The sequence below is a fragment of the Globicephala melas genome, chromosome 10 (assembly GCF_963455315.2).
Source record: "Globicephala melas chromosome 10, mGloMel1.2, whole genome shotgun sequence".
Lineage (NCBI taxonomy): Eukaryota > Metazoa > Chordata > Mammalia > Artiodactyla > Delphinidae > Globicephala > Globicephala melas.
Window position 1 is genome coordinate 91,384,427 of NC_083323.1, and position 26,935 is coordinate 91,411,361.

Genomic DNA, 26,935 nt, shown 5'->3' on the forward strand with positions numbered 1-26,935 from the left:
TGGACTATGAATGAAAAAAATAAGAATGGCTCCAAGATTTTTGGCCTGAGCAAGTAGTATGGAGCTGCAATTAAGAGGGATTATCTTCCTTAAAACCCTATGTTACACGGAGAGTGAAAGGAAAGTGCTTCCCTGAATACATCTATATTCTCAAAGTTACTCTCCTCTACACTCCCAGCATACCAGTTTAACATTACTACTGTATTCACAACCATGTATTTAATGGCTTGCAATTTAATTCTTGTCAGAATCCTCAGGGCAAGTAATGAACTTTATCTTTAAATCCCCAAGCCAAGAAAAGCTTGGCCTTTCTACATATACAGGTTTAATAAATGAATGAATGCTCTTTGGAAGTGAAGTCATTTTTTAATAAGAAAACGTTTCTATCTCCAAAAGTAGGTATGACATATTGGGGGTGGGGGTGGGTGGGAGGGAATCCTCTGTGTCTTCTAGGCTTTTTTTTTCTTTGAACAAACTAAAAACCAGATGTTGCTTTTCTTATTACAAGGTCACTCCACTCACAGGGCTCTAAGGCTAAGAGAATGTGACACGATGGGAACATAAAGGTATTCACACCAGTCTGAAAGTAACTGAGAAAGTTTCACAAAGTTTCAAACAAGTTTCACACATGTTTGAGTTTGACCATGAAAGCAAAGTAGGATTTTTCTCATTCGCTCTTTTTTCTCTAGTAATAATAAAAGATATGGAAAAGACAGGCATTGACCAAATCATGAAGTTTATATAGCTTTTATATAAGGAGTTTGAAATTACCCTAAAAGTATTGGGTTGGCCAAAAAGTTTGTTCAATTCTAACTAAAAATAAAGGACAAATATTCATTTTCACCAAGAATTTTATTGAACAGTGTATTCACTAACCAAACTAACTTTTTGGCCAACCCAATAACAGTGATCTAATGAAAGAGAGGAACACAATCAAATAAAAGAGATTTAAGTTATTGAGAGATCATTCAGAAAATGAGGGGAGTACGTTAGGTAGAATCAAGAAGGCTTAGGAAGCAAATGGATAAAGTCTTTATCAAACATATAATTAGACCTCTAGGTTTTTGGCTTCCAGCAATGGTGGTGCTATTCCCTGGACAAAGAATATTAAAAGAATCAGATTTCAACTGGAAAATTAATTGTAAAATGGAATTTGTTACACTTGAAGCAAATAAACTAGTAGGCTTTTAGATTCAAAGTTATTTGGTTGCTAAGTGATAGCATGAACAATTGCTAGGATTTTGATCAATTATGTACTGGAAATTGTTATATCATGGTGTTAAACTGGTCCATCTTATCTCTATTCCCAGTCTATAAGTCCCTTACGGGCAAGTGCAAAATTTTCTACTTATTTTATCTCCCTTCTCAGCACTTCACACAATGCTGCTCTCAGAGTGGTTCTCTGTAATTCTAAATTCTGTGAAGTTAAGAAGCTGTGAAGTTAAGAGATCATTCTAGTCACCATCATTCTCCACTTTTTCTGTAACTAAAAGAAATTTAAACTTTAAGAGAATGTTTTACTAAGCAGTTTATCAAAGCTAATCAAAATCTTTAGAATTTAAATAATATGCTAACCTGGAGAGCATGTCTCATTTTGTGATACAACTTCAGACTCATCCTTTTCACCCGAAATATCCTCTTCATCAGAGAGGACCAAAAAGGCTTCTTTTGGCAAACTCTCACTACTTTCTTGTTTAGATGGTGAACCAAAAGAACCTTCCATCTTTTCTTCCAAATCTGGATTTGTCTCATCAACTGGAAGGAGAGAACCTTTAGAAAAGCAAGTAAGTTCATCTTCAGCAGGTGCAAGCTTTTCCAAAATAGGAATGATTTCATCTGTCTCCATAGAATCTGTATTTTCTAAGACATTCTCATTTTTGTCATCTTTCATAACATTTTCACTAATGGTTTCTGCAAGGTCTGCAGAATTTTCTTCTTCAGTCTTTTCACTTTGGTCAATCTCAATACTGCTAGATATAGCTTCCTCTCCAAGAGCAGATTCTGTGATAGCATCTTCTTCTATCTTCTTTTCAGGAGACACATCTGAACAAATAATTGTATCATCTGTTTCTAGAGCTTCTGCATCAACATCAACATTACTATCAGCTTTATTTTTCTCATCAAATGGGAAAATTTGATCTAACTTTTCATCACCTCCATTTTTTTCAAGAAAATCATCACCTTTATTGCTACTAGGCTCTGTGCTATCAGTTTCAGGAACTGGTTCACAGACTGGTATAGAATTTGGTTCAAAGGTGGGATCAAAGACTGACTCAGAAGTTGGTTCATCAGAAACTGGTTCATCGGAGGCTGGATCACCAGAGGCCGAATCACCAGAAGTTGGATCACCAGAAGCCAGATCACCAGAGCCTGGATCATCAGAAGCCAGTGATTCAAAAGCATGATCACCAGAGGCTGGATCATCAGATGCTGAATCACTGGAGACCAGTTCAGTGGAGACCGATTCACCAGGGACTGGTTCAACAGGGACTGGTTCATTGGAGACCAGTTCATCAGAGACTGGCTCACTGGAGACCGGTTCACTGGAGACCAGTTCACTGGAGACCAGTTCACCAGAGGCAAGATCACCAGGGACAGGATCAACAGAAGCAGGATCACCAGAGGTGGGATCACCAGACGTTACTGCTTCAGAGGCCAAGTCTCCAGAGGCAGAATCTCCAGATACCAGACCTCTAGCAGCTAGTGCACCAGAGGCTGTATCAGCGGAAGATGGTTCTGCAGTCAGTTTAGAGGCTAGTTCAGGAGTTATATTATTAGAAGACACAGGTTCACACTTTAAATCATCATCCTGCTTGTTTTTTACATTAACGTTTAAGGTAGAGGGTGTTTCTTTCCATTCTGATTTACTTTTTTCGGAGTCAAAGCAAAGCTCTTCAATGCCATTCACCTCATCCTTGTCACTAATATAATCCATACTTTCCAAAGGCGAGGTTGGGTCCAAGTCTCCATTTTCATGGTTGCCATTTAACAGCTTGACATCAGTTTTCAACAGTTCTTCTTTGACCTTGTACACTGCTTCAAGTTGTTGACGATCACTCACTCGCATTGTTTTTCGAGCCTTAAAGACTTTTTTCTGAGGTTCTTCTATACTATCCATTTTGAATCTTTAAAAAGAGAAAGAGAAAGACAGAGTTTAACAATTGAAACCGAAACCACCTAATTACAGACTTACTGCAAACTGATCTTATAAGCAAGCAGCCCTTTATGTAATTTTGAAATAATTACATATAGAAAGCATAATGATCCTTGCTGTGTGTTAATTTTCACATTTATTGAATTTATATAATATAAAATTGATAGCAGATACAGTTCACAGGAGATCAATTACTAGGCAGTATTAGGAAAAAAGTGACTAATTTCTAGTTTTCATTCTCAGTAAGCTAATCGATTCACAGAGTCCGGAGGAGATAGCATTAAAAAAAATACATGAAGTAAAAAAGTAGCTGTCAAAGGAAAGATAAAATTATAAGAGAATGAAAGTAGTAGGGGAATGGGAGAGAGGTATAGCGATAAGGGGAAAAAAAGAAGGGAGAATTAAGGAACATAAGGAAAGATTACATTTGCAACCAGGAATATCTAAATTAACAACTGTAAACACATTAATAAGAGGTTACTATCAAGAAAGTGAAAAGACACAATAGAAGGAAATACAGTCAACCCTTGAACAACAGAGGTTTGAACTTCATGGGTCGTCTTAAACTTGGAATTTTTTCAATAAATACATACTACAGTACTACCTGAACCACAGTTGGTTTAATCTGTGGATGCGAAGGGACAACTATAAAGTTATACGAGGATTTTCAACTGTGCGGAAGGTCGGCCCCCCTTAACCCCCACATTTTTCAAGGGTCAACTGTATTTACAAATCATACATTTGCAAATAATGTATCTGATAAGACACTTGCATCTGGAAAATATAGAATATAAAATATTGTTGCAGTTGAAAAGTAACAACAAAAAAACCAATTTTAAAATGGGCAAAGGACTTGAACAGACATTTCTCTAAAAGATACACAAATAGCCAATAAGCAAGAAACATGAAAAGATGCTTAACATCATTTAGTCACCAGAGAAATGTAAATCAAAACCGAAATGAGACAATAGCTCACACACACCAGGATGGCTATATCAAAGAAAATAATGAATGTTGGCAAGAATGTGGGCAAATTGAAACTCTCCTGCAATGGCAATGGGATTGTAAAATGGTGCAACTGCTTTGGGAAAACAGTCTGGTAGGTCCTCAACATGCTAAACATTAATCATTAATTTTTAATCTTTCCCTTTTTTTGTAAGTGTATCCATGTAAAGCTATAAATTTCCCTCTAAGTGCTGTTTTAGCTGCATCTTACATTTTAATGTGTCATATTTTTCATTGTTGTTCTACTAAAATATTTTCTAATTTCCATTGTGATTTCTTCTTTCATCTGTGAGTTACTTAAAAGTATGTTTCTTTAAAAGGTAATACACTATGACCATATGAAGCTCATTAAAAAAAATACAAGGTCAATTTCATATTAAAAAATTAAGCAATGTAGATTTACGAGTGAGACACGAAGCATTATAGCTTTATTATAGGCCCAAACAAGATGTCCACTTGATAAAAATACATTAGAGCCCTAAGCCCTAATTCCTCAAATTGTGACCTTATTTGAATAGGGTCTTTGCAGAGATAATCAAGTTAAAATAAGGTCTTTAGGGTGGGCCCTAATTCTGTATGATCAGTGGCCTTATAAAAAGGGGAAAATCTGGACACACACACACACACACACACACACACACACGGGAGAACGCTGTGTGAAAAATGGAGTTAGCCACAAGCCACAGCTGGGAGAGAGGTGTGGAACAGACCCTTCCTTAGCTTCCTCAGTGGGGGCATGGCCCTGTCAACACCTTGATTTCAGACTTCTAACTTCCAGAAATGTAAGACAATACATTTCTGTTATTTAAGAAAAAACATTTTTTTCAAGCAGTGTGATTTACCACAAAAACAGAATATAGGATGAAAATAAACAACAGATCATCTCAACAGACGCATACTATTCATTCATTTGACAAAATTCAACACTGACTCATAGTTAAACTCTCAGAAATCTAACAGAAGGAAACAACTCAAATCTAATAAAGATTATCTACAAAGAAAACTGCAGATATCATACTTAATGGTAAAATAAGATCAGAACTAAGATAAGGATATTCTCTATCATTGTTTCTGTGTTAACATCTGGTCAGTGCAGTAAGGCAAACAAAAGACTTGGTCCTAGAGAAAGACAATGTTGCCAGTCTATAGTGGAATAAAACAAACGTCCTTTAAGGACTAAGATATACAGAATCAAGAATATTAATTTTACATTGGATATTCACTTAACATCACCATTACCAGTAGGAATGATGTTAGGATATACTTGCTTTGGTTGGAGAAGGGAAAAAAGCAGCCTCGGAAGTCTGGGAACTTATCTAAGGCTCAAAGCTCACTGTTGTTATAAACTGATTTGATGCTTATAGCTAAATCATGTTGGACATAAAACGACTTCACCATTCAAATTAGACAAGGTCACTGTGCAACCCAGCATCCCGTAAAATACTAAACATCTCCCTCTCTGACTAAGTGATAGCTACACTTTTTTATCAATTGCAGCTTTATCCTCACTATAGTTTGTCCTCCCTATAGATAACAGTTGCTGAGATACACAAGCATAGAATTGCCCCTGCTTTCTGATAGCACCTAATACAGAGTAAGGCTCTACTGCCTCAACCCCCACCCCCAAAACCCCAACTATACTATAACTGAATCTTTTACCAGGTTTTTTTCTAACATCCTCCTACCGATATGCCTCGCTGTTTCCCCATGGTGAACATTCTCTCTCACTGCAACAATAAACCCAACTTGTTCAATTACAGGTGTGTTCTTGGTGTTCCACTGTTCCTCTAGCTGAAAGGCATAAAACTATGGCCCAGCCTATTTGCTGGAGGCCAATAAAGCCTGAGAACCAACTATTTTGTCACAGTACTTCTAGACTGTGGTATAAAATCTGCATTCATTCTCTTACTTTAAGCCAATTACTTATGTTTCTTGGTCTTTCTAGGTTTTTAATTTAAATTATGGAGATGAGTGAAACAATTTACAGAAATTACCTTAAAATTGAGAAGAAACGTCAACGCAAAATTATCATAGGCACTATTTTAAGGGTTATTAACTGCAGCTAAAATTTAAACTTCAAAATTTTTCCCATCTACCATCCATTTGAAACTCACACTAACTGAAAAATTTTCTGCAAAGATACAATGCAAATTTTTTAGTCACTTTTCCTTGCTGACTCCAAACATACAAAAGGATTAAATTTACAGCACAAGGAGTATGGTTACCCTTTAAATATTTTCAAATACTGAACTGCAATTCTTTGGGACTTTGACCTCATAACAGCCACATTTCTCAACCATTATGCAGAAGTGGCCGTTATTGCCAGTTGCAGTAAAAGCAAACACTCCTCTTTTTAAAAAAAAGTATATTTTCATAATTTTTAGTAATCCCATTAAGAACATGAACTCTGCAAACAGAAACATGGATTTGAATTCTAGCTCTCCGATATACTATGTGACAGACGGCAAGTTACCTAGCCTTTCAATGTTTAGTTTCAGCCACCTTAAAAAGGGAGTATCAGTACCTGACATAGAGGTTGTAATAATGATTAAATGAGATTCTATACATTAAGCACCTAGAAGGTAGTAAGCACTCAATAAATGTTATTATCATAATTGTCTATGTATATTCACAATGGCTTTAGGCATAAACTAGAGAATCCGAAACAAATTTCTCTTAAATACTTCTGGGATTTTTTGTATATGAATTAGAAAATCCAACACGCAAACATCACGTTCAATGTTAATAGCCACCACCAAGTAACATTTAATAAAAATAAATGTTATTGAAGCAAGCTGGTTTTATCAACAAAACTGCCATTCAATTCCTTTAGTACACTAAAGGACTACCTATACAAAGAATTACAGAATAACTACCACCTATACCCACAAGGGTGCACACTACAGCCATTTACAAGATTTTTTATGGGTTCTAAGTATAATGAATAACAGACAAAGCAATAAGGAAGTAGCATGAACAACCGTAGCATGAACAACCAGTTCAAACTAGTTCAGCCATATCTATGCAAACCAATCAGCAGTTAAGTTTTTAAAAATCTATTTTGCGTGAGCAATGTATATTTAAGAAAGATACCTGAAAACAAGTGTTTACCTGAAAACAAGTCTCCATGACTGTAGTACCGGAACAAAACATTTCTAAAGATCATTTTAAATACTATCATCTGGAACTGAGACGCCATTCACAAAACTATTTGACAAAAGAAATACTACTTTTTTAGGTGGCAACACTAGAATCATGAAGCTCTCACAAGACTGTAATTTATTTTCACAGGAAAAAGCATTTATATTTTACAGCAGAAAATGTCTGCCATATCTAGAAGTAAATGTGTAAAACGTGATGAACTACTTTCTCCTGAAAACATTTTTTCATGAGAAAGACAGTAAGAAAAAAGTGCTTTTAGGTCCTTACTCTATATATTCAGATTCAAGAACTCTAGGGAAATACTATCACTATAAAAAAAAAGAATCTTTTTCTACAGCATTAACAAGGATTTCACCTTTACTTAAGGAATTTATATTTAAATAACCAAGAAGGATGTGTTACCTGCAAATAAGTCTCTATGGCTTGGAATTTTTTTTTGAAATTTGTGTAAATTATTTTTAAGTAAAGCCCAATGAGCCTCTTCTTCTTTAAGTGAAACCATTATTTTCTATTCTGCTTCATCCCCCTCCACCCACTCCCTTCACACTCTTCTTTCTAGCAAAGAGATTATAGCTATGAAACAACAAAGAGAAGTATTACCAAAAGCTGCAATGTCTTAGCCTACAATCTGCCTGCTCAAAAAGCTCAAGAATTTAAGTGGCTATTCAAGAGCTGGTCACAAACTCAGCCAATCAGTAGCCAGCATTCTGATTCCTGCCCAGCAACAGGAGACAGACAATAAGGTCAGAAAAACATAGTTAAAACCTGGATTCACAACACTTCAGTGAGGTTCTTTGTCTGATAAAAGTAATCTAGAACATAATTGCAAAGAATTCTAAGTCCATAATATATATTAAATATATCATATAAATAAATTAAAATAAGATAAAAGGTATAAATCTTATTTATTTTCATTTAAAGAATGTTTCCAGAAATATAAATCCATTCCCTACCTGGGGAATCAGTCAAACATGGACAATGCATAACAAGAACATACTTTTCTACACAATGGGTTAGAATCTGCAAAATTCAAATGTAAATTTCTTTTTAAAATTCCATAGTCCTTAATGTTTATAAAACATTTATACTAAAAATCCAGCAAAACCTTAAATCCAAACAACTAACAAGATTATTTTCACACTCACCTACCTCTATTGTTACAGATTTCCAATTCCAAAAATTAATTGTGTTCTGGACCCAAAAAAGGTTTACTATGGATAGCATTATAAAGTGTTTTGTTGTCTACTGCACTGAACTGATTTAGTTTGATTCATCTAATGAAATTAAAATGTGATTCTTGATAACCTGTATTAAGTGTTGTAAGTACAATTACTACATTATTTTCTCCTTAACTGCCCTTGGCAGCAGGTTACAAAAAGGTTATGAGCTCTCCCCTTTTGAAGAAATAAAGCAAATGTGTATATTACATAGTAAATACTCATGTAAACTAAAGGCAAATTTTTCCTATATTACATCATTCTACAGTCCTTTAAATGTAAAATTATAAAATAAAAATAGGAAATCTGTCATCAGAATTTTTTTCTCAAATTTACTACCTATAAAATTTTCTTAGTAATAAACAAGTTTTTTAAATAAACCTCACGTTTTTCTCCTTCAATTACAGATAAACCCTGTAATTTTTCAAACACACCCAAGAGGGAGCTTGCTGCAGCCATACTCTTAGTTTATATAGTCTCCCCATAGGAAAAATAAATCAGCAGCTGCTTGAATGCTTCAGTCCTGTGAGAGAACTGAAATTCACTGTCTGATTGGCTCAAAGCCGTAGTTGCCTAAACCAATCAGACATCAGCATCACGTACCTTGCCCGGCAACAAGGGAAGCAGATGAGGGCAAGTGCTCTACCAAGAATCCAAACGGTGTGAAATTAAAGGTGAATGATGAAACTGACACATATTCGTAATATACCCCCAGATTCTTTGCTTCAATAACAGGACTATGGTGGGGTTTTTCTGAGTAAATAAACAAGGATCTATACTACTGCTTTCCAAGAACTGCCTTAACTAACAATGTACCAGGACTGTTGGATCAAAACGCGCGCACACACATAAACACTATGTTAATTCAAAGTATGGATACTTGATGAAGTGTATTTAAAAATAAAACTTTAGCAAAAATTTTCAAAATGTTAAGCAAAGCTACTTAAGTGGACTTGACACTTCTATCTTTGACACAGTTACTCCAATTAAATTCATGCTGTTAACTGACATTAGTATAACATTATTCTGAATAATGGGGTGCTGAAAATAATTTTTATTCAGATCTGAGTTTGTTAAATGGCTTAAATAAATATTAGTCAATAGGCTTGACTAATAATGGCTTACTCCTAAAGAATCACTTTATGCTGAGGATTCCTAGCCTCTGTAGAGGCTCTGCTACTGAGTTCTTTGAGAATCCCACTGTCAGTTGAGAGCTGTGTGATTTTACTTTGCACTCCTAAATTTTACTTGAGAATTCTGCAATAGTCCTGGCAATAAAACCATAAAGAATAATCAGTGTGTTGCACAGCAAATGTTAATAATCTGCGTGTGTTTACTGCCCATTAATGAAGACTGGTGAAACTGCTAGTGCAGTGATTCGTCCTCTTGATACTTATCTGCTCAAATTTAGTATACAGACTTCCTAAATTTTTCTCTTAAATACTGGATATCTTGTCATCTCTGTCAATAATTATTTTTCTAAAACTGTAGTGAAACAAAATCACTACTTCTGTTAAAAATCCCGCAAAGATTTTCATCTTGTTTCCAAACTTCTCTCTCCCAGCCACTCACAAAGCACTGGCAATATTTACTTGAGGATCCAGAGTCCCTTATAGTTCACAATTCTTCATTTCTACTATGCTATGGTTCTTCTCTCACATGCATAAAAACACTGTCAATAGCTATCCTACCACACTTTAAAAAACATTAATTGGTGAAATCTGTTCCTTACCTAATACTCACAAATTCAGTAAAGTATTGAATGTTCATAATATTTGACACAACAAACAACCCCTTCTGCCTGTCATCAAGCTAATGATATAAAAATATGTAATGGAATATCCCCTAGGAAACAGGGAGTTTGCTTTACCAACAATTCCTTGGACAAAGCACGAGCAAATCAATATTGGTTATGCACATCAAACCAGAATGGTCACTACAGTCTAACTTGTTGCATTCACTGATATTGATCTTTTGAGAAATTCTAAGGTAGTCTACATGAAAAAATGCAAGATACCTTAAAATCACTTCTCCAAGTGCATTCTGGGGATCATTCTGTTATATAGGCAAAGTCAAATTAATTGACCTGATCCAACAAATGCAATTTTAGAACACACTTACCAAATTACACCCCCTTAGAAAATTAGCCAGTTATCCATCAGAGCCCTACCCACTAGCTTATCTCACTCACCAAATTCCACCAGCAATGAGTAAAGTTACAGAAGGCCATGTATTTTATTTCCTCAGGAATTTAAGAACCACTTGTCCAAAATTTTTCACACTTTATCTGGCTGAATTACAACACCCAAAATGATTTAGGACAAGTTGAAAGATGTAAATCCTTCAAATGCCAGGAAATAGCTTTTACTTTTCTTATTGACCCAACCTAAGTTGAAAGAACGGAGAGCTTACTTTCTGTGTCAGTCAGCTTTCACTAGGTGATAATGCAGTATGAAAAAAAAATTTTTATTGGCTAATAACTAAGATTCTTCTTCATTCTAAGTCATAGGCTGAAGGAGCAGCAACTGTTCCCCCACCCCCTGCAATTCTAGGTCTTGTGGCAGAGAGAAAATCCACAATGACAGAACCATACAGTATACAATGGTTTTAAAGCTTTTTCTTAGACATAGTACTTACTTTCTTAGACATAGCACTACTTTCACTCACATTCCATTTGGCTAAAGCCAAGTTAGACATTAAGAGGGTAGAGAAGAAAAAAGCTCTCATGGGGAAAGACTTCATGTCACATGGCAAAGGCAGGGATATATAATCTTACCAGAACAAGAATAACAGTGAGCTATATAATCTACCACACCTCAAAAATACATAATTATAAAAGCTTAGCACAACAAAGATTTCTAAACTAACAAAACTGAATCTACTCCATGTTCCAGCATTACCATAACAGTTGTCATAGGATAAATCACCCAAACTCTCTAGATTTCACGTCGCTCAACTGTAAAACTGACGTTAGACCAGATGGGTGCTAAGTTTGATTCTAGCTCAAATTTTGTATTATTTTACTAATGTCTAGCTATACTGATGCTCTTTTATAATTAATTTTTCATTATGAAATACAGTGAACATGCAAGATATAAAGTCTGATATAATGAACACATGTGTATACATTATCCAGATAAATTAAATACAAAGCCCTCTGTGTAACACTACCAGATAGCATGCTCCTCCTTCCCCATCCCCAACTCCTTAACACAAAGATAAGCATACTCTTGAATTTGATGTTTATTAGTCCCAGGCATACCTTATACTTTTTCTATAAATTCCCCTTTTCATTAATGAAACAACACACCTTAAAGGGATAAAAGGAACTGACATTTATCAAGGGGTAATTATATGTCAAGCCCTAAACCAAGGCATATTCTTTTCCCATTTATTTATGTGACAAGTTATACAAATTCAACTTTACATCTGAATTAATACATCAGTAACCACGCTGCTATCATTCATCTCATTACACAGATAATAATTAACTTAATAAGGTCAACAGACACCCAATTTCAGCATGGAGTTGTCTCCATTGCATATGAACATTTCTTATGCATTTCATCCTTTAAATTTTGCAACCAGGGAGTGTTCTAGCGTTCAAAATGCTAAGCGATAAACTATACTGTATTTGCCACAATTTTCTTCTCTATCTCTTTGAAATGGAAGAGTCATTTGATAGAATTGCTAAGGCCCATCCACACAGTAAATGAGTTCTGACAGTACACACTCAATTTAACCACCCTGCAGACTGGTTCATATATTAGCTCCAACAGGATTACCAAGAGGTTCTTAAACATTCAAGTATCTTTTTAAAAGTAACTTTTCATTAAGTCACCCAAGCAAATAACAACAGAACTCACTCAACAAACCAGAGAGTTTCCTCAATCTGATACAGAGCATCTAAGAAAAACCCACAGCTAACATCATACTTGATAGTGAAAGACAGAAAGCCTTCACCCTAAGATCAAAAACAAGACAAAATGTCTGCTCTTACCGCTTCTATTTGGCACTGACTAGAGGTTCTAGCCAGGACAATTAGGCAAGAAAACGAAATAAAGGTCATGCACCTTGAAAACAAAAAAGTGAAAGTACCTCAACTTGCAGATGATAAAATCCTGTACATAGAAAATCCTAAGGAATCCACTAAAAATTGTATTAGAACCAGTAAATGAGTCTAGAAGGTTGCAAGATATAAGATCAAGATATTAAAAAATCTGTTGTAGGGCTTCCCTGGTGGTGCAGTGGTTGAGAGTCCACCTGCCGATGCAAGGGACACAGGTTCGTGCCCCAGTCTGGGAAGATCCCACATGCCGCGGAGCGGCTGGGCCCGTGAGCCGTGGCCGCTGAGCCTGCGCGTCCGGAGCCTGTGCTCCGCAACGGGAGAGGCCACAGCAGTGAGAGGCCCGCATACCACAAAAAAAATAAATAAAATATAAAAATCTGTTGTATTTGTATATACTTGCAATGAACAATTTAAGAATGAAATTAAGAAAACAATTCCATTTACAATAGCATCAAAAATAATAAATTTAATAAAATGTACAAAACTTAATACTCTAAAAAACTACAAAACATTGAAGAAATTAAAGAAGACCTAAATAAGCAGAGAGATAACTTAACCTCTTGAATCAAAAGTCTTAATATTAACATGTCACTACTCTCGAAACTGATCTACTGATTCAAGGCAAAGCCTTGGCTAGGGTTGAGGGTTGGGGAAGAAATGAGGAATGGCTGCTAAAGCGTACAGGATTTCTTTATAATGTAATAAAAATGTTCTAAAATTAATTGTGGTGATGGTTGCACAAGTGTATGAATATTTCAAAAACCACTGAGTTATATACTTTAAACGGGTGAATTGTATGGTATGTGAATTACATCTCAATAAACCTGTTTTTTTAAAATAGCAAACTAGAGTTGAGTATTTTTTCATTTATTTTTAACCTATGACTTTTACTGAGTCACACTTTCATGATGGACAAAACAACTATACCAAAAGAACTGAGTACCGGTTCCTACTTTAGGGAATTTACATTTCTAGGCCAACAAGTATACGTGTAATTATACTAGTGATAAAGGGCAATATACAGAAAATAACAGCAATCTTGTTCTCCACGTGTTCATCTTAGATAAGCCAATTACTTTTTTTCCCTTTCCTAAATGGGACATAATTCTATGATGTTTATCTCACAGGATGGTAATAATGGGCATGAGATACTCATATAAGATAAACGAACAAAACAAATTTTATCAACAAAAACAGTACTGAGCATGGTGCAAATGAACACTCCAGGTACATATACGAATAAAGTCTTCCACACACGGAAAATGCAATTAACCATCTTTACCAAAAGGACTAGGAAGTCTTAAGTGAAGCAGGAGCATTCCCTTTTATTATAAACTGGCACTATAATCAAAAGGCCTTACACGTAATTAATGATAATATTTATAAATGAGGTATACTTACTGAACTTTCTGGAGTTACATAAAGCTTTGTCACATTTTATCAATACTGTCTTTATTCAATATGAAGTGTCTTGCCACTGTATTTACCAGTACTTTACATGTATCTTTCTAGAAATAATTATTAGGGGAGGTAATGGGGGGATGGGTAAAACAGGTGAAAGGGATCAAGAGGTACAAACTACAAGTTATAAAATAAGTAAGTCACAGGGAAGTAATGTCACAGCACAGAGAATACAGTCAATAATATTGTAATAACTTTGGTGTGCAACATATAATATCGAATGTTTTATACCTGAAATATATAAAATTGTAAGTCAACTATACTTCAGTTTTTTAAAAAAAGAAATAATTAGTATAAATTGACTGAAATACCTATGTTTAATGAAACACTTTGGCACATCTCATCATGTATTTAGTATAAGATTAATACATTTTAAGTGCCCAAGCTTCGTTGTCAGAAAACATCTTAAAATATGCTGGTATCATTATGACGTACTTCAGAGGTCATTTAACGAAAGAACAAAAAATAAAGTAAGTAACCTGGAATAATATTTATGAGCTACACAGTGTCTGGCATATAGTATACACTTAGTAAATACTGACTAAAAGAATAATAGGCTATATACATACAACTAAAATCAAAAATAATTCTTAAGCGAAAAAACTAAATTATTCTTTATAAAGCAAAGGTAGTAATCTAGAATACTTCTGACAGAATTGCAAACTAACATGCTGGCATGTTCAAATACAGCAGGTTTACATACAAAGGTCAACCTTCCTTTGAGGAGTCAGAATGCTTATTTACTAACAAAAAGTAACATATGCCTACTTACACAAAATGCTGCCTCTGACAGGGTGCAATACATAGCACCATTAAAATTAATCTAATCTGACATGAGAGACATTTTTCAAGGCTCATAAATCTTGTTTAGATAGTTGATTTTACATTTCAAAAACTAAAATACCGTTTTGAAAGAAATCTACTTTTGCTTATTACTACATAATGATGAAAATCCTCTAAAATAATAAACATACCCCAAAGGAAAACCCCTGCAGCCATCTTATCAGTTCTCTCACTGCAACAGAAACTGAAATACAATTTGCATAGTCACTGTGGTTGGCTAAAGAAAGCAGGTTCATGTAACCAATCAGAAAGCTAGAAATTGGGCAATCATAAGGGGAGAAATTTTTAATCTGCCCGGCAACAGCCTAAAAATAGAAACAATATGCTAGTATGAATCCCAGAATAGATGTGACTATAAGAGCAAAACCACCAGCAAAAAACCTTTACTTTCTTGGGGAAAAAAGATGCACCTTGCATTTCATCATCTAGAATATTAAACTTGCAACTTTCTCTTACTAAGTGGCAGTTAAAGAAAAATGAATGCTAAGCTAAATTAATGGGCCACTTTCAAGTTACATGCCATTATCCATATTATTTTACTTATATACATATGTGTGTGCATGTACATATATATTTAAGCATTCTTTTGTCAGGAGAAAAATTAAGCACTTTAATCATAGTTCTTACATCTCTAAACCTCTAAAAATCTCTCAAATCTGAACACCACTGCATTTTTTCCTATCACTTTTCCCCTGCAATCATTTGAGAATCTTACTTAAGGGTAAAAGACTATTTACTGTGTATTAAAAATACAAAGATTAAATAATTTATCAAAGCAGATCTCTAAATAGGGTGGGGATTATGCCTTATTTATTTTTGACACAAACTTGTTCCAACATACAGTAGTGTCTTCCATATGGTAGACATTCAATAATTGTTTCCTCAATCAAACTAAAACAATTCCTGTCAGTGAGGAAAACAAACCATCTTATTGTATATGTCAAGTAAAAGTTAAACAGGTAAATATATAATCTGTAAAATACTGCTATCTTTGGTTTTTCAATTTTGTCTAATGTGGGATAATATTAAAGTTGACAACACTTGACTTTTCTTATTCTGTCACCCAAATACAAGAATGTTTTTCATCATTCTAACTTTCCAACCTAAGTATGCTTAGTATGCATGTTTCCTCGTACATAACAAATTTACTTTGGAGAAATTTTAATTCCTAAAGATGGCAAACAATGTGCAGTCTAATGTAATAACTATGAAGATTATGGGCTACTGAGGAATGACCAAATTTAAAAATAAATAAAAAGAAAGTAAAGAGAAAAGGAAAAAGAACTTTTTAATTTCAAAAATTTAAATTATAGCTGCTGAAATGAAAGGCTGGTTAGACAATCAAACCATATTAAAACAAATGCTATTTATCAAATTTCATGTTCTATACATTTCTTACATCAAACCCTCCATCAGTATGTTTTAGTGATGTAGTAAATTAACTTTAAAATGTTTTCTTTGGTCAAAAAATGAATTCATATATTTGATACTAGGAAAGTCTTAAAAAGTTCATTATGAAAATTACATGTAAAGGACTTATTTTAATAAAGCTTAGAAACAATGTCTCTAAAACATATAAGAACGCAGAACAGTTTTAAGTAACAAAAAGAGCTCCTGTGAAGGATGAAGAAACATCAAATGAGCAATCTATTGAGCAGTATATCCTTTTAATCTAGACATTTAAAGATAGGTAGATTTTAAAATTAAGTTTAACCATGCCTTTTTAAAAACATAAATACTATTATTTTAAACATTCGTCTGAATGAAAAGTAACAGCTTATTGTCTTCACTTTTCTTAACGTTGTATTCACGTGACTTGGATATACAGATCTAACTACAACTGTATTCACATCTTTAAGATAACTTAAATATTATATGTACATAGATCTTGTTTACTTATCTGAACAAATAAACTATGATCTTCATCACAAAGGAAAGCAGTATGAATTAACCTATGAGTTACAATTAGTGGGGGAGAATATAACAAATGGGTCAAAATTTGATAACAAGGCACAACAAGTGGGAAAAAGTATTTTATAATTCCAGATATGTAAGTCAAATATCCCTTTAGATATACATCTCAGCACTTCATATTTTCTTAGGTATTATTTAAAGCAGTTATAATACTTTTTATTTTTACTTACACTAGCCAGTTTCATTTCAAGAGAACAGAAAAAGCATGAGGTTTGCAGAATATTATTCAAAGTAAACATTTTATCACACACCAATAGGAATTTTGGGGGGGATTGAATAATCAATGGCACCTTAGTGTTAAAAATTAGTACAGCAACTAAAATGCCCTGGACAAGTTTAGATGTGTTCCAGAAACATCACCCTCCATCTCTCCATTCTCTGCCCCATCTGTAGACCCTCCCCTCCAACAACCCACAGGAATTTAAAATGTCAGCTGAGAACCAGATGTTCTTGTGGCCCTAGCCTATGGGTACAGAAGTCTAACTTTAATAACAAATATAACTAAACTAAAAGAAGAAACCTAATCTTCTTTCATATCCCAGAGGAAACTCAAATTCTTCTATGTACCTATAATTTTTCTCTTCTGTAGCAAAGCAATATTGCTAGTATATTATCCCTTTGCAGCTCTAACTAAAATTCTATTTACCACAACTTTTTGAGCTGATCTTATCTGCAAACCTGTATCTTTCTTCAGTTAGAATTTCAGGAAAAAAAAGTTATGCTTTTGATAACAAGATCTCTCCTGGGCATACAACTCAGAATGGACCAGCACCCACCCCCACCCCCCACAGGGAGCAAAAAAAGAAAAATTATGTTCCTAGTCTGAAATCTTTCTGGCAAACAATACGTGAGAATATAATCTATTTGCTTCAGGCAAATGTTCCTAAAAAGCTGAGTTAATACAGGTTGGGCTATCAGAAGCTACTATCAAAAGTTTGTGATGTATTTTAAGAAAATGCAGAGTTCCTTTACCCAAAACCAAGGATTATCACTTTGTTTCCTCTTTCAGAACCTAAAAAAATCTGCAGATCTGACCAAAAAACACTATACTTTGGAAACTCTCTTAGTCTCTCTCCTCTTAACCATCAGACCAAATGAGCTGATGTTTTCCACACATTCTATGAACATACAATTGATAACCACAAGCATACTGAGATCTCATGTTCTTCTACTCTCATCTAAATCTGTTCATATTAGTTGTGCTTGTTACCGAATTCAGTTGTATGTTTCTAATTTAAATTACAGAATACAATTAAACTTCGTATAAACTGATGAAACATGAATGCAAAAAAAAAAAGCTGTTAGATCTGTATCAGTAAGAGAATAACGCAGAAAAAACGCAGATTGGAGAGATTTGGGTTAGGCAAATCATTTAAAATCTTTAGGTCTAAAGTTTTCCATCTGGAATAAATGGAAAACAAATTAGAAGACCTGAGAGAATACTTATATTTTGATTCTTAAATAAAATTTTAATAAATTCCACTCTAAAGTCCACTGCTCTACTGAGAAATGGCGAAGATAGCTTGGTGTATTCATGCATTTATCAAATGTCTATATGGTCACTATTAAAGGACAATTTTTAAGACACTAAAGAAACAATGTGATTAAAAGTATAAAAATATAGCCAAAATTTAAGTGTTACAACATGTAGATTTTAACATAAATGTGGGAAAAAAATATAGGCAGTAATACTATGTGTGGTCATCTTTCCACATGAATGACCATGAAACTTAGGAGAAGTACTCTATTTTCCACTAACTGCCATCTGTCCAGTATAGACTATTCAATCCTAATAATCAAAAAAAGGCTTTCAGATGTGTGATTACAAAAAAACCTCTACAAAGCCCTTACTGTCTTCCTGATAGGGTTAGTACACCCAAGTTTTATGAGCCAGATTTCTAAAAACTGACTCTGCATAAAGAATAACTCAAATTTAAATGGGAGGGAAAAAAAGAGTATGCCTTTCTTACCAATCTCAATTTCAATTGCACTTCTGCTCATAACCCTATTTATAATTCAGTTAGTTACATCCACAAGACTTCACAAGTAGTTGCTTAGAAACAGCAACATGCTGAGTTCAGGGCTACTGGAAATCTGGCTGTCTGCCACATTAAAATATTTAACTGAGCCTAGAGCCTCCAGAATTTAAAAAAGAAGAAAGGAAAGAAAGGGGAAAAAAAAAGGAGGTGGGGGATAAAAAAAAAGCCCAAAGAAATACAATGATAAATGCAATATACCACCAAGCTCTTTTCAAGGGTTCACAAATTCAGAATCAAAGACCTTATTTTGGTATTTTCAAATATTTGTTATATTTCTCTAGGAAATTTTTTATCATCTTTTAAATGTTGGAATAAAGAGTCTGAAGCTATTCTACTGGAGAACAGAAGAAATGTGATTAGCCACCTCACTGTTAATGGCATAACAACTGACTCAATAACATACTGTGCAAAGAATAGCCCCAGTCTGTAGGAAAATGACTGAGACTTCCTACGCTAGATCTTGAAGGCCCAGAGACAAAAAACTATACATTCTCATCAAAGTACTCTATCCCTGTAGGCCTGGTTAAATACTAAATGAGAAATTTTCTACCCCAAACTGCACTGTTTTTCCATTTTAAACACCTCTAATAATTAAAAACTTAAGCATATTCAGAAATGTATTAACAACCTAAAAATTAACTGTCATTTTTCAACAGAACCTAAAAAGGCACTGAATATGTTTCAAGACTCATTTACTGATAAAAATGAAAATTAAGAACATAAAGACTGCTCCTTTAGCTGATAGTGGCTACTTCAAACCAACAGGAAACTTCACATTTAGTAGTAAAACACCATAGGCATTTCCACTAAAGGCAAAAACAAAAGTGTAATACTATATTCACACATTTATTGTTCTAGAAATCCTGACCAAAGCAGTAAGAGCTCAAACAAAAAAAGATATAAAGAAGAAAACATTTAATTCAGAACAGCAAGAAAAAAAGGTATCTAAAAACATTAACATATAAGAAAAAAATTCATGAAGCTATGAAAATATGTGAAATATTAAAACTATGTTGGGTATATGACTCAATGTAGAAAAATATCAAAGGCACAGAAAAGTACTACAAGTAACCACACGTTTTGAGAAATACGTGAAAGATAAAAAACATAGTGGGGTTGCACTCCAGCCCTTCCCAGCTGGACCTTCCTTCCCTCTCTGCTCGCCCTGTCTTCTGTGAGTGCTGATCTGCTGATCTTCAGATCTTCAGATCTTCCGTGCACACCGGGCACTGCACTCAGGGTGCCTCGCACGTGCTGGTGGGCTGCAGGTGGCCAGCTCCAGGCTGCGCCACCGAATAGCCGGGGCTCGCGGCCCGGGGTTGGGAGGCGGGTCTACTGCACAGCCGCAGTGACAGAGGAGCCGCTCCCAGTTTAAAAAAAAAAAAAAAAAAGCGTAGTGGTATGGAATTAGTTCCCAGAATAAAAAAGAACATCTATTAGTGAATAAAAAGGACAAAAAATTCAAAAGAAAAGTAAAAAAAGAATCAAACAAGTAACTCATTAAAATAAGTTAGAAAAAATGTTCAACTTCAAAATAATCAGGGAAAGACAAAACAAAGAGAAAATACATTTTTTTTTTTTTTTTACATCAGATTGGCAACTACTTATTGTTAGCAATAATGTACAGCAATGAGTAGCACCATACACTGCTGGTAGAAGACTTCACTGTCATAACTATTTTCAGGGGCAAATAAGCAGGAACTGTGCATCACTTTGACACACCAAAGACACTTTGAGATGTATCTTAAATACACTAATAATATGTTTTAAAAAGGTAATGTATCAGGATACCTACTGCTGCACTGTACTAGCAAACAATCAAATTTAACAGCCATCACTAATAGTTAAAAAAAAAAAAAAAAAACTTCAGCATCCACAGTAAAGAATAAAGAACACTGGGCTTCCCTGGTGGCGCAGTGGTTGAGAGTCCACTTGCCGATGCAGGGGACACGGATTCATGCCCCGGTCCAGGAAGGTCCACATGCCGCGGAATGGCTGGGCCCGTGAGCCATGCGCTGGGCCTGCTCATCCGGAGCCTGTGCTCCGCAGCGGGAGAGGCCACAACAGTGAGAGGCCCACATACCGCAAAAAAAAAAAAAAAAAGAATAAAGAACGCTAAGAAAAGTAAAGAATGTGGTAGATCTCTTTTAAAGGCATGAATATTAAGTGTACAAGCAGCTACAGAATTCACAGTACTTAACAGTACAAACACTGAAGCCAGACATACCTCTTTGTATATGGTATGATCACTTCCTTGTTAAGTTACCTGTCCAAGATACTTATTCTCTCCTTGCCTCAGTATCCTCATCTACGAAATTGAGACTATTATAATGCCTGTCCTCATAAAAATGTTATGGGGATTAAATGAGAATGTAAGTAGAAAGTTCTCAGACATATAAGTAGTCAATAAGTATTTCCAGTTTTTATGCAATTATGTTTTAAAATGCAAAATAATATATTTCTAAACATTTATATATCTCAATATATAATCTCTGAAATATCTCAAGTGATATTTCAAAGTCTGGAAGGATAAATGCCAAACTAGTTACAGCAGTTCACTTAGGGAGAAGACAGTCGAATATATAGACTTTCACTTAGACTTGCTATATCAGTTTCAATTTTAAAATGAAAACACATTCATGTGATTTTTATCTTAACAGTTAAGCTCATTCCACTTCCCCCAATCTCTTTAATGCTAATGCTAAACCAGGGCAGCAGTGACATTTATGAATGTGGAAAGGGTAGTGACCCACACAAACCCAGAAGAGACAGGAAAGGAAGGCTACCATTCAAAACACAAATTCCCAGCATATGCCATGAGCAGCAAGTACCACCTCCTTCACAATCACTTGGGTCAGCATCTACTCAACATAAAATAGGAAAACTCAAACACAAAAATGAGTGTAATCAATTAAAAATTCAAGGTCGGGGGGGTGGGTAAGGATTATACAAAGGAAAAACAGAAAGAAAAGAGGCATAGGGGATACACCCAGAAGCAACAACTTTCACCAAAGAGGATTTATAGAAAAAAAGAACTGAGAAAAAAAGGAGAGAAGAAAAAAATTCACAGATCCCCCCTCCCAAAAAAAAGTTTTCCATAGAAAAGGCCTACTAATTACCAAAACAGACTAAATTAAAATAAGAAAAAAAAAGTTTTTAACACTTAGACATACTGTGTTAAGATTTCAGAAAAACAATATGAATAAATACTAATATCTTAGAATTTTTTAAAAAATCATTTTTAACTACAAAGGAGTAAGAATTAAACTGACATCAGACTTGTCATCAGCAATACTGAATGCTAAAAGAAACAACAATATCCAAAGTTCAGGGGAAAAGTTATTTTTAGCCTAGAATCCTATTGCCAGAAAATCAACAAGGATAGAAAAACTAAAGGTATTACTTCTGAGCAAAGTCTGAGGAAACAGATTATTGCTAACATAATTATATAAAGATATACTACAGACTCAAGACAGCAAAAGGCCCTAGGAAGAAACTCAGATAAGGGAAACAGCAATGCTCCATAAAACAAGTAAAACTCATGGGCAGACTGAAATAACTGAGGACCCACCATCTTTAAAACAAATATTCTGGAATCAAAATCCAAGATAATTACAAAATGGGAGTTGATGGACTTAGAGATTGTGGAATATGGCACAAAAATAAAAAAAACTATCATCTAAAAATAACTTAGGTTTCAAGCTGGGTAAAATATAAATATCATCAAATATGTGCTATAAAAAAGAGACATACCTTAAAAGAGCATAAAACGTTGAGAACTAAGAGGTGAAAAATGATACATGAGGCAAATGCTAACCAAAAATACAAAAAAAAAAGTTAAGTATACATATAAAGCCTATATGTAACATATTAAAAAAAAAAGTTCAAATTGAAGATCAAGTAATGGGACAAAAAAGATATTTCTAATTAATAAATGGTACAATCCACTAGAAACATTATCTTTGATATATCTAAATAATATCGCTTCGAATAACATAAAGAAAAAACACGTTTTTAAAAATTCAGGAAAAGACTAATAAATCCACAAAGACACACCTTTTTCTAAACTCTACAGATAAAAACAAAAGTAATATTAAAAAATGCATTTCTCAATTAACATGCTAGAAAAACAGAAAAATAAATAGAATTGTATATCAAAAAACCCAGAATATGAATTTTTTATGAACAAAACCAACATACATTAATATTGACTGTGCATGTGGTGACAAGGAAATTATAAATTCCAAGACCACCCCCCCCAAAAAAATTCCCACAAGGCCACATTCTTGGGCCATAACATAATACATTTAGATAAACAAAAATGAAATGAGAGGGAAAGTTATCTCCTTATAAATTAAAAAGAAAAACAAAACAACTTTGGATTAAGGAGGAAATCAGTGGTAAAAATAATAAAAACGACAAAGTATTAACAAAATACAACCCAGGGAATTCAACTAAAATGATACTCTGGAGAAAACCTTAAATGCACGTATTAATAAAAAAGCACAAACTCAAAAATGCTAGTAAAAGTTATAAACCCAAAACAAGTAATTACAATAAAAATGGAAAATTATCATGGGAAACTCAATAAAACAGCAAGCAATCAATGAAACCAAAAGGCCAGTTCTTTGAAAAGACTACTAAAAGGGGGAAAATATAGCAAGGAGAATCTAAAGAAAGCATAATAAACAATACTAGAAATCATGAAGAAAATATAACTACAAATATAAGGTAATACTCTTGGTTCAAATATTTAAGTATATTAAATGTTATCAATGGAATACATGAAAAAGACTGAGGGATTTTAACTTACCGCAAACTCAGTAAAATCCAACAGTGGGAGGAGGCTGCCAAAAATGTCAATGCAAAGTTAAACTGCAGAACAGAAGTACACAGTCAGAGGAAAGGGATATTTTTTAGTAATACATTTACTTATGAGCATCACAGATAAAGAGAGACTTTTAAGAACAGCAGGATGACCAGGCTAAAGAAGGACCTCGAACAATGTAGTGTATGAGGAAACGTTGGAAAACAGAAGATATTTAGCCTAGAAAACACAAGGGAATTTTAATGGCTTTCTTTAAATAGTGCAGATCTGTCATGTAAAAAAGATAGATACACAGAGAAAGAGACATACACAAGGTAGAGGGCAGGAACAAAACAATGAAAGGCCAATTTTGTCTCAAAATCTGCAAATGTTAATTTTTTTTCAGATATCCAACAAAAGAAGGAACTGCCTTAAGAAATTAGAGCCTCTCTCTTCTGTCATTAGAAAGGTTGACGCAGAAACTAGATAATTACCTGTCAGAAATACCAAACAGTAGACTCCCATGCAAAGTGTGATGTTAGAACTACTAGATCACTTAGGCCCATTTCACTCTGAAGATTTCATAAGTCTACACTGCTTGCTAAATAAATTTTGTTGCCTAAGAGGAACACAAAAACTAAAAATGCAAATTTTATCCCCCAGATTTTTGGATCACGCACACTCAACCTCAGCAGTCTCAAAGATTACACATCTTTATGCTCATGGCCTTTATTTTTTTGTCTTACCTGCTTCCTTTTAGGTTTATTTCTCTATAGACAGAATACTCCTCTGTCTTACTTTCCATCATCTTTCTCTTCCATGACCCCCAACTCTAATACCAATCAATAAATTCCTCTGTTTTTTGGTCTAACAACTCCTTGCCTCTTTACCTATATATATAAACCAGTCAGTCTATTTCCACCATCTTCCCAGCCCAATATTCTCCTAAACAATGGCTCAAGAAAAGTCTGAAAATATTTCCCAACCATGCTCTCCACACCAGGAGAACACATCCAACCTCATTCTTCCATCCAACCTCAAGCACATTAATCGAAATTGATATATTTCTACTATCAGCATTTCTCCAATCCTAGTGAATTTGTTTACTTAGAGGAAATACACCCACAAACATACATTTTTATACTTCAACAGAACATACATTAAAACAATCATTTTAAAAATCCCAAGCAATATTGTCAAAGGGCGACAGGAAATAGTTCATGCCCCTGAAACATGAGTGTGCCTTCTATCACAGCTGGCCTCTAGTTTTTTTTAAGTACTCAACTACACAGTAGTAACAAATGATGAGCTACCTTTCAGAATCTAGAGAACTGAAGTCCCACCTAAAACTAACACTTTCAGTTTGCAGAAAGAACCTGCTATTTAACTCCCAGAAGGCAAAGGCAGAGAACTGCCTAATCTAATTCATTTCCTCCACTTCTCTAAACTAGCCTCTCTAAACTACCACTAGAGTGGTAGCCTCTAAACTACCATCCTTCATTTCATCCAACTTCCTCACCTCCCCACTCTCATCCCCCTAAAATTATTATTAGATCAATCAGTAATATATTTTATCATTGGCCATACTGATATCAGTATGCATTTCTTTATAAATATAAATCTTCATATCTTTACAGTAACAATTATATATTCTTTATTTTATATAGTTTTTTATTTCAATGAGATTTTTTTGTATGCAATTTTTCAGACATACAAAAAAAGAATAATATAACAAATGCCTATGTACCTTTCACCTACCTTAAGAAATAAAATATTAGATTCAATGGAATTTCTAATTAATACACTCATGTTAGTTTTAAATTCTTAAATTCACTTTGTAAAATGGTGATACATTTAAATATGTGGAAATGGAAACGATGAGGGTGGTAGAGAAAACTTGACCATGTTTTATATATATATATATATATATATATATATATAAATACACATTATCTAATGTATGCCAATGAGCCCCTTGTAAAAACATAAGCATTCTGATTTTGATGAAGTCAAAGGGGTACATTTAAACTAAAACTTTATAGTTTAGTAAGGTTACAAAATGTCATCGCTCCGTATGTACCAGTTGGTGTCACTACAACGGAGAACACAGTAACAGGACTATAATGATGAGAGACCTAAAACTGATTTCTATGTAATGTGAATATATTGTATGCATGAGTAATGTTCACATATGACACCCACTGTTAATTTCAATTCGAACCCGAGGAAAATTAGAGAAGGTGAAAATAATATTTTTTTAAAAATCAAATCCAAATATGACATTCAGAATCTCCTGAAAATTAACATTAAACAATCTAGTAATCCTGGTATTACTAAAACTAACAAAGAAAAACTTCCCAAAGGTGAGAGACAGATGTAAGGCCTGAGGAGGGAGGGGAGCAGAAGGGTTATCACAGAAAAAGGACCTGAATCTCTTACCTGTGGGCAGCTTGATACTGTGAAAAAGATTTCCTCTTCTGTTAACCACTGCTACTCAGTTCATCTGTATAAGCATTAAAAGCTAATGCAGATTTCTAGATCAGCCTTTTTGAGCCTGAATTCCTCTTTTGGTACATATTCATTAAAAATAATAATAATAATAGGAATACAGTAGATTGGCTACATATTAAAATTCCTTTCAAACAGTGGTTCACATCTGTTATGTAGTTTGTGCAGCAAACATCCCATCAGCCACAAAAGCCAGAAGACATCAGACAGCGTGTCAATGAAGCTCACAGAACACTCAACATACATCTTCCAAAGGACTGTTGCAAGTGAAGATGCCTAGAATCAGAATTCTTTTGTATGGCTTTCTATGCTGCCAACTATTAGGTCTGCAGCAACTGTGTGCAGTTAGGTACCTCCCACATATTACCCAATAGTATCAATAGGCATGAATCTGTAAAAGCAGAATAGAAACTTAAAAGTCTTATAGCTTCTTACTATTCCACATATTCACTGGCAATTGTTCAGGTCTCAGTATTCCTATTCTAATGCATCAACTCTGCTCTTTCAGTCCAAAAGGCTGCATTCTTATACATTCCAAACAGAAAATCCATGACACATATTATTTGCTGCCCTAGTACAGCCAGACTGCAGTTACAGCTAGCTGGCGCCAGAAAGAACAATTTACATAAAGCAGTCCTCATTTCATGACCAAACTAAAGAAGAATACTGCTGAGTGAACCCTCCCCCATTCGTTCC

General features: G+C 34.4%; 1 protein-coding gene across 3 annotated transcripts in view; it reads right to left on the reverse strand.

Moving 5' to 3' along the window:
* ATF7IP (activating transcription factor 7 interacting protein) overlaps window positions 1-26,935 on the reverse strand; it is a 127,483-nt gene that overhangs the window by 74,626 nt on the left and 25,922 nt on the right. For 2 of the 3 annotated variants that reach the window (XM_030841349.3, XM_030841348.3), the window contains exon 2: window positions 1,576-3,125. In XM_030841349.3, the coding sequence (XP_030697209.1) occupies window positions 1,576-3,118 (1,543 nt within the window). In that variant the 5' untranslated portion in view covers window positions 3,119-3,125. Of the gene's footprint in view, window positions 1-1,575; window positions 3,126-15,042; window positions 15,081-26,935 lie in introns of those variants that run through there. The other variant, XM_060306139.2, reaches the window with a different exon arrangement.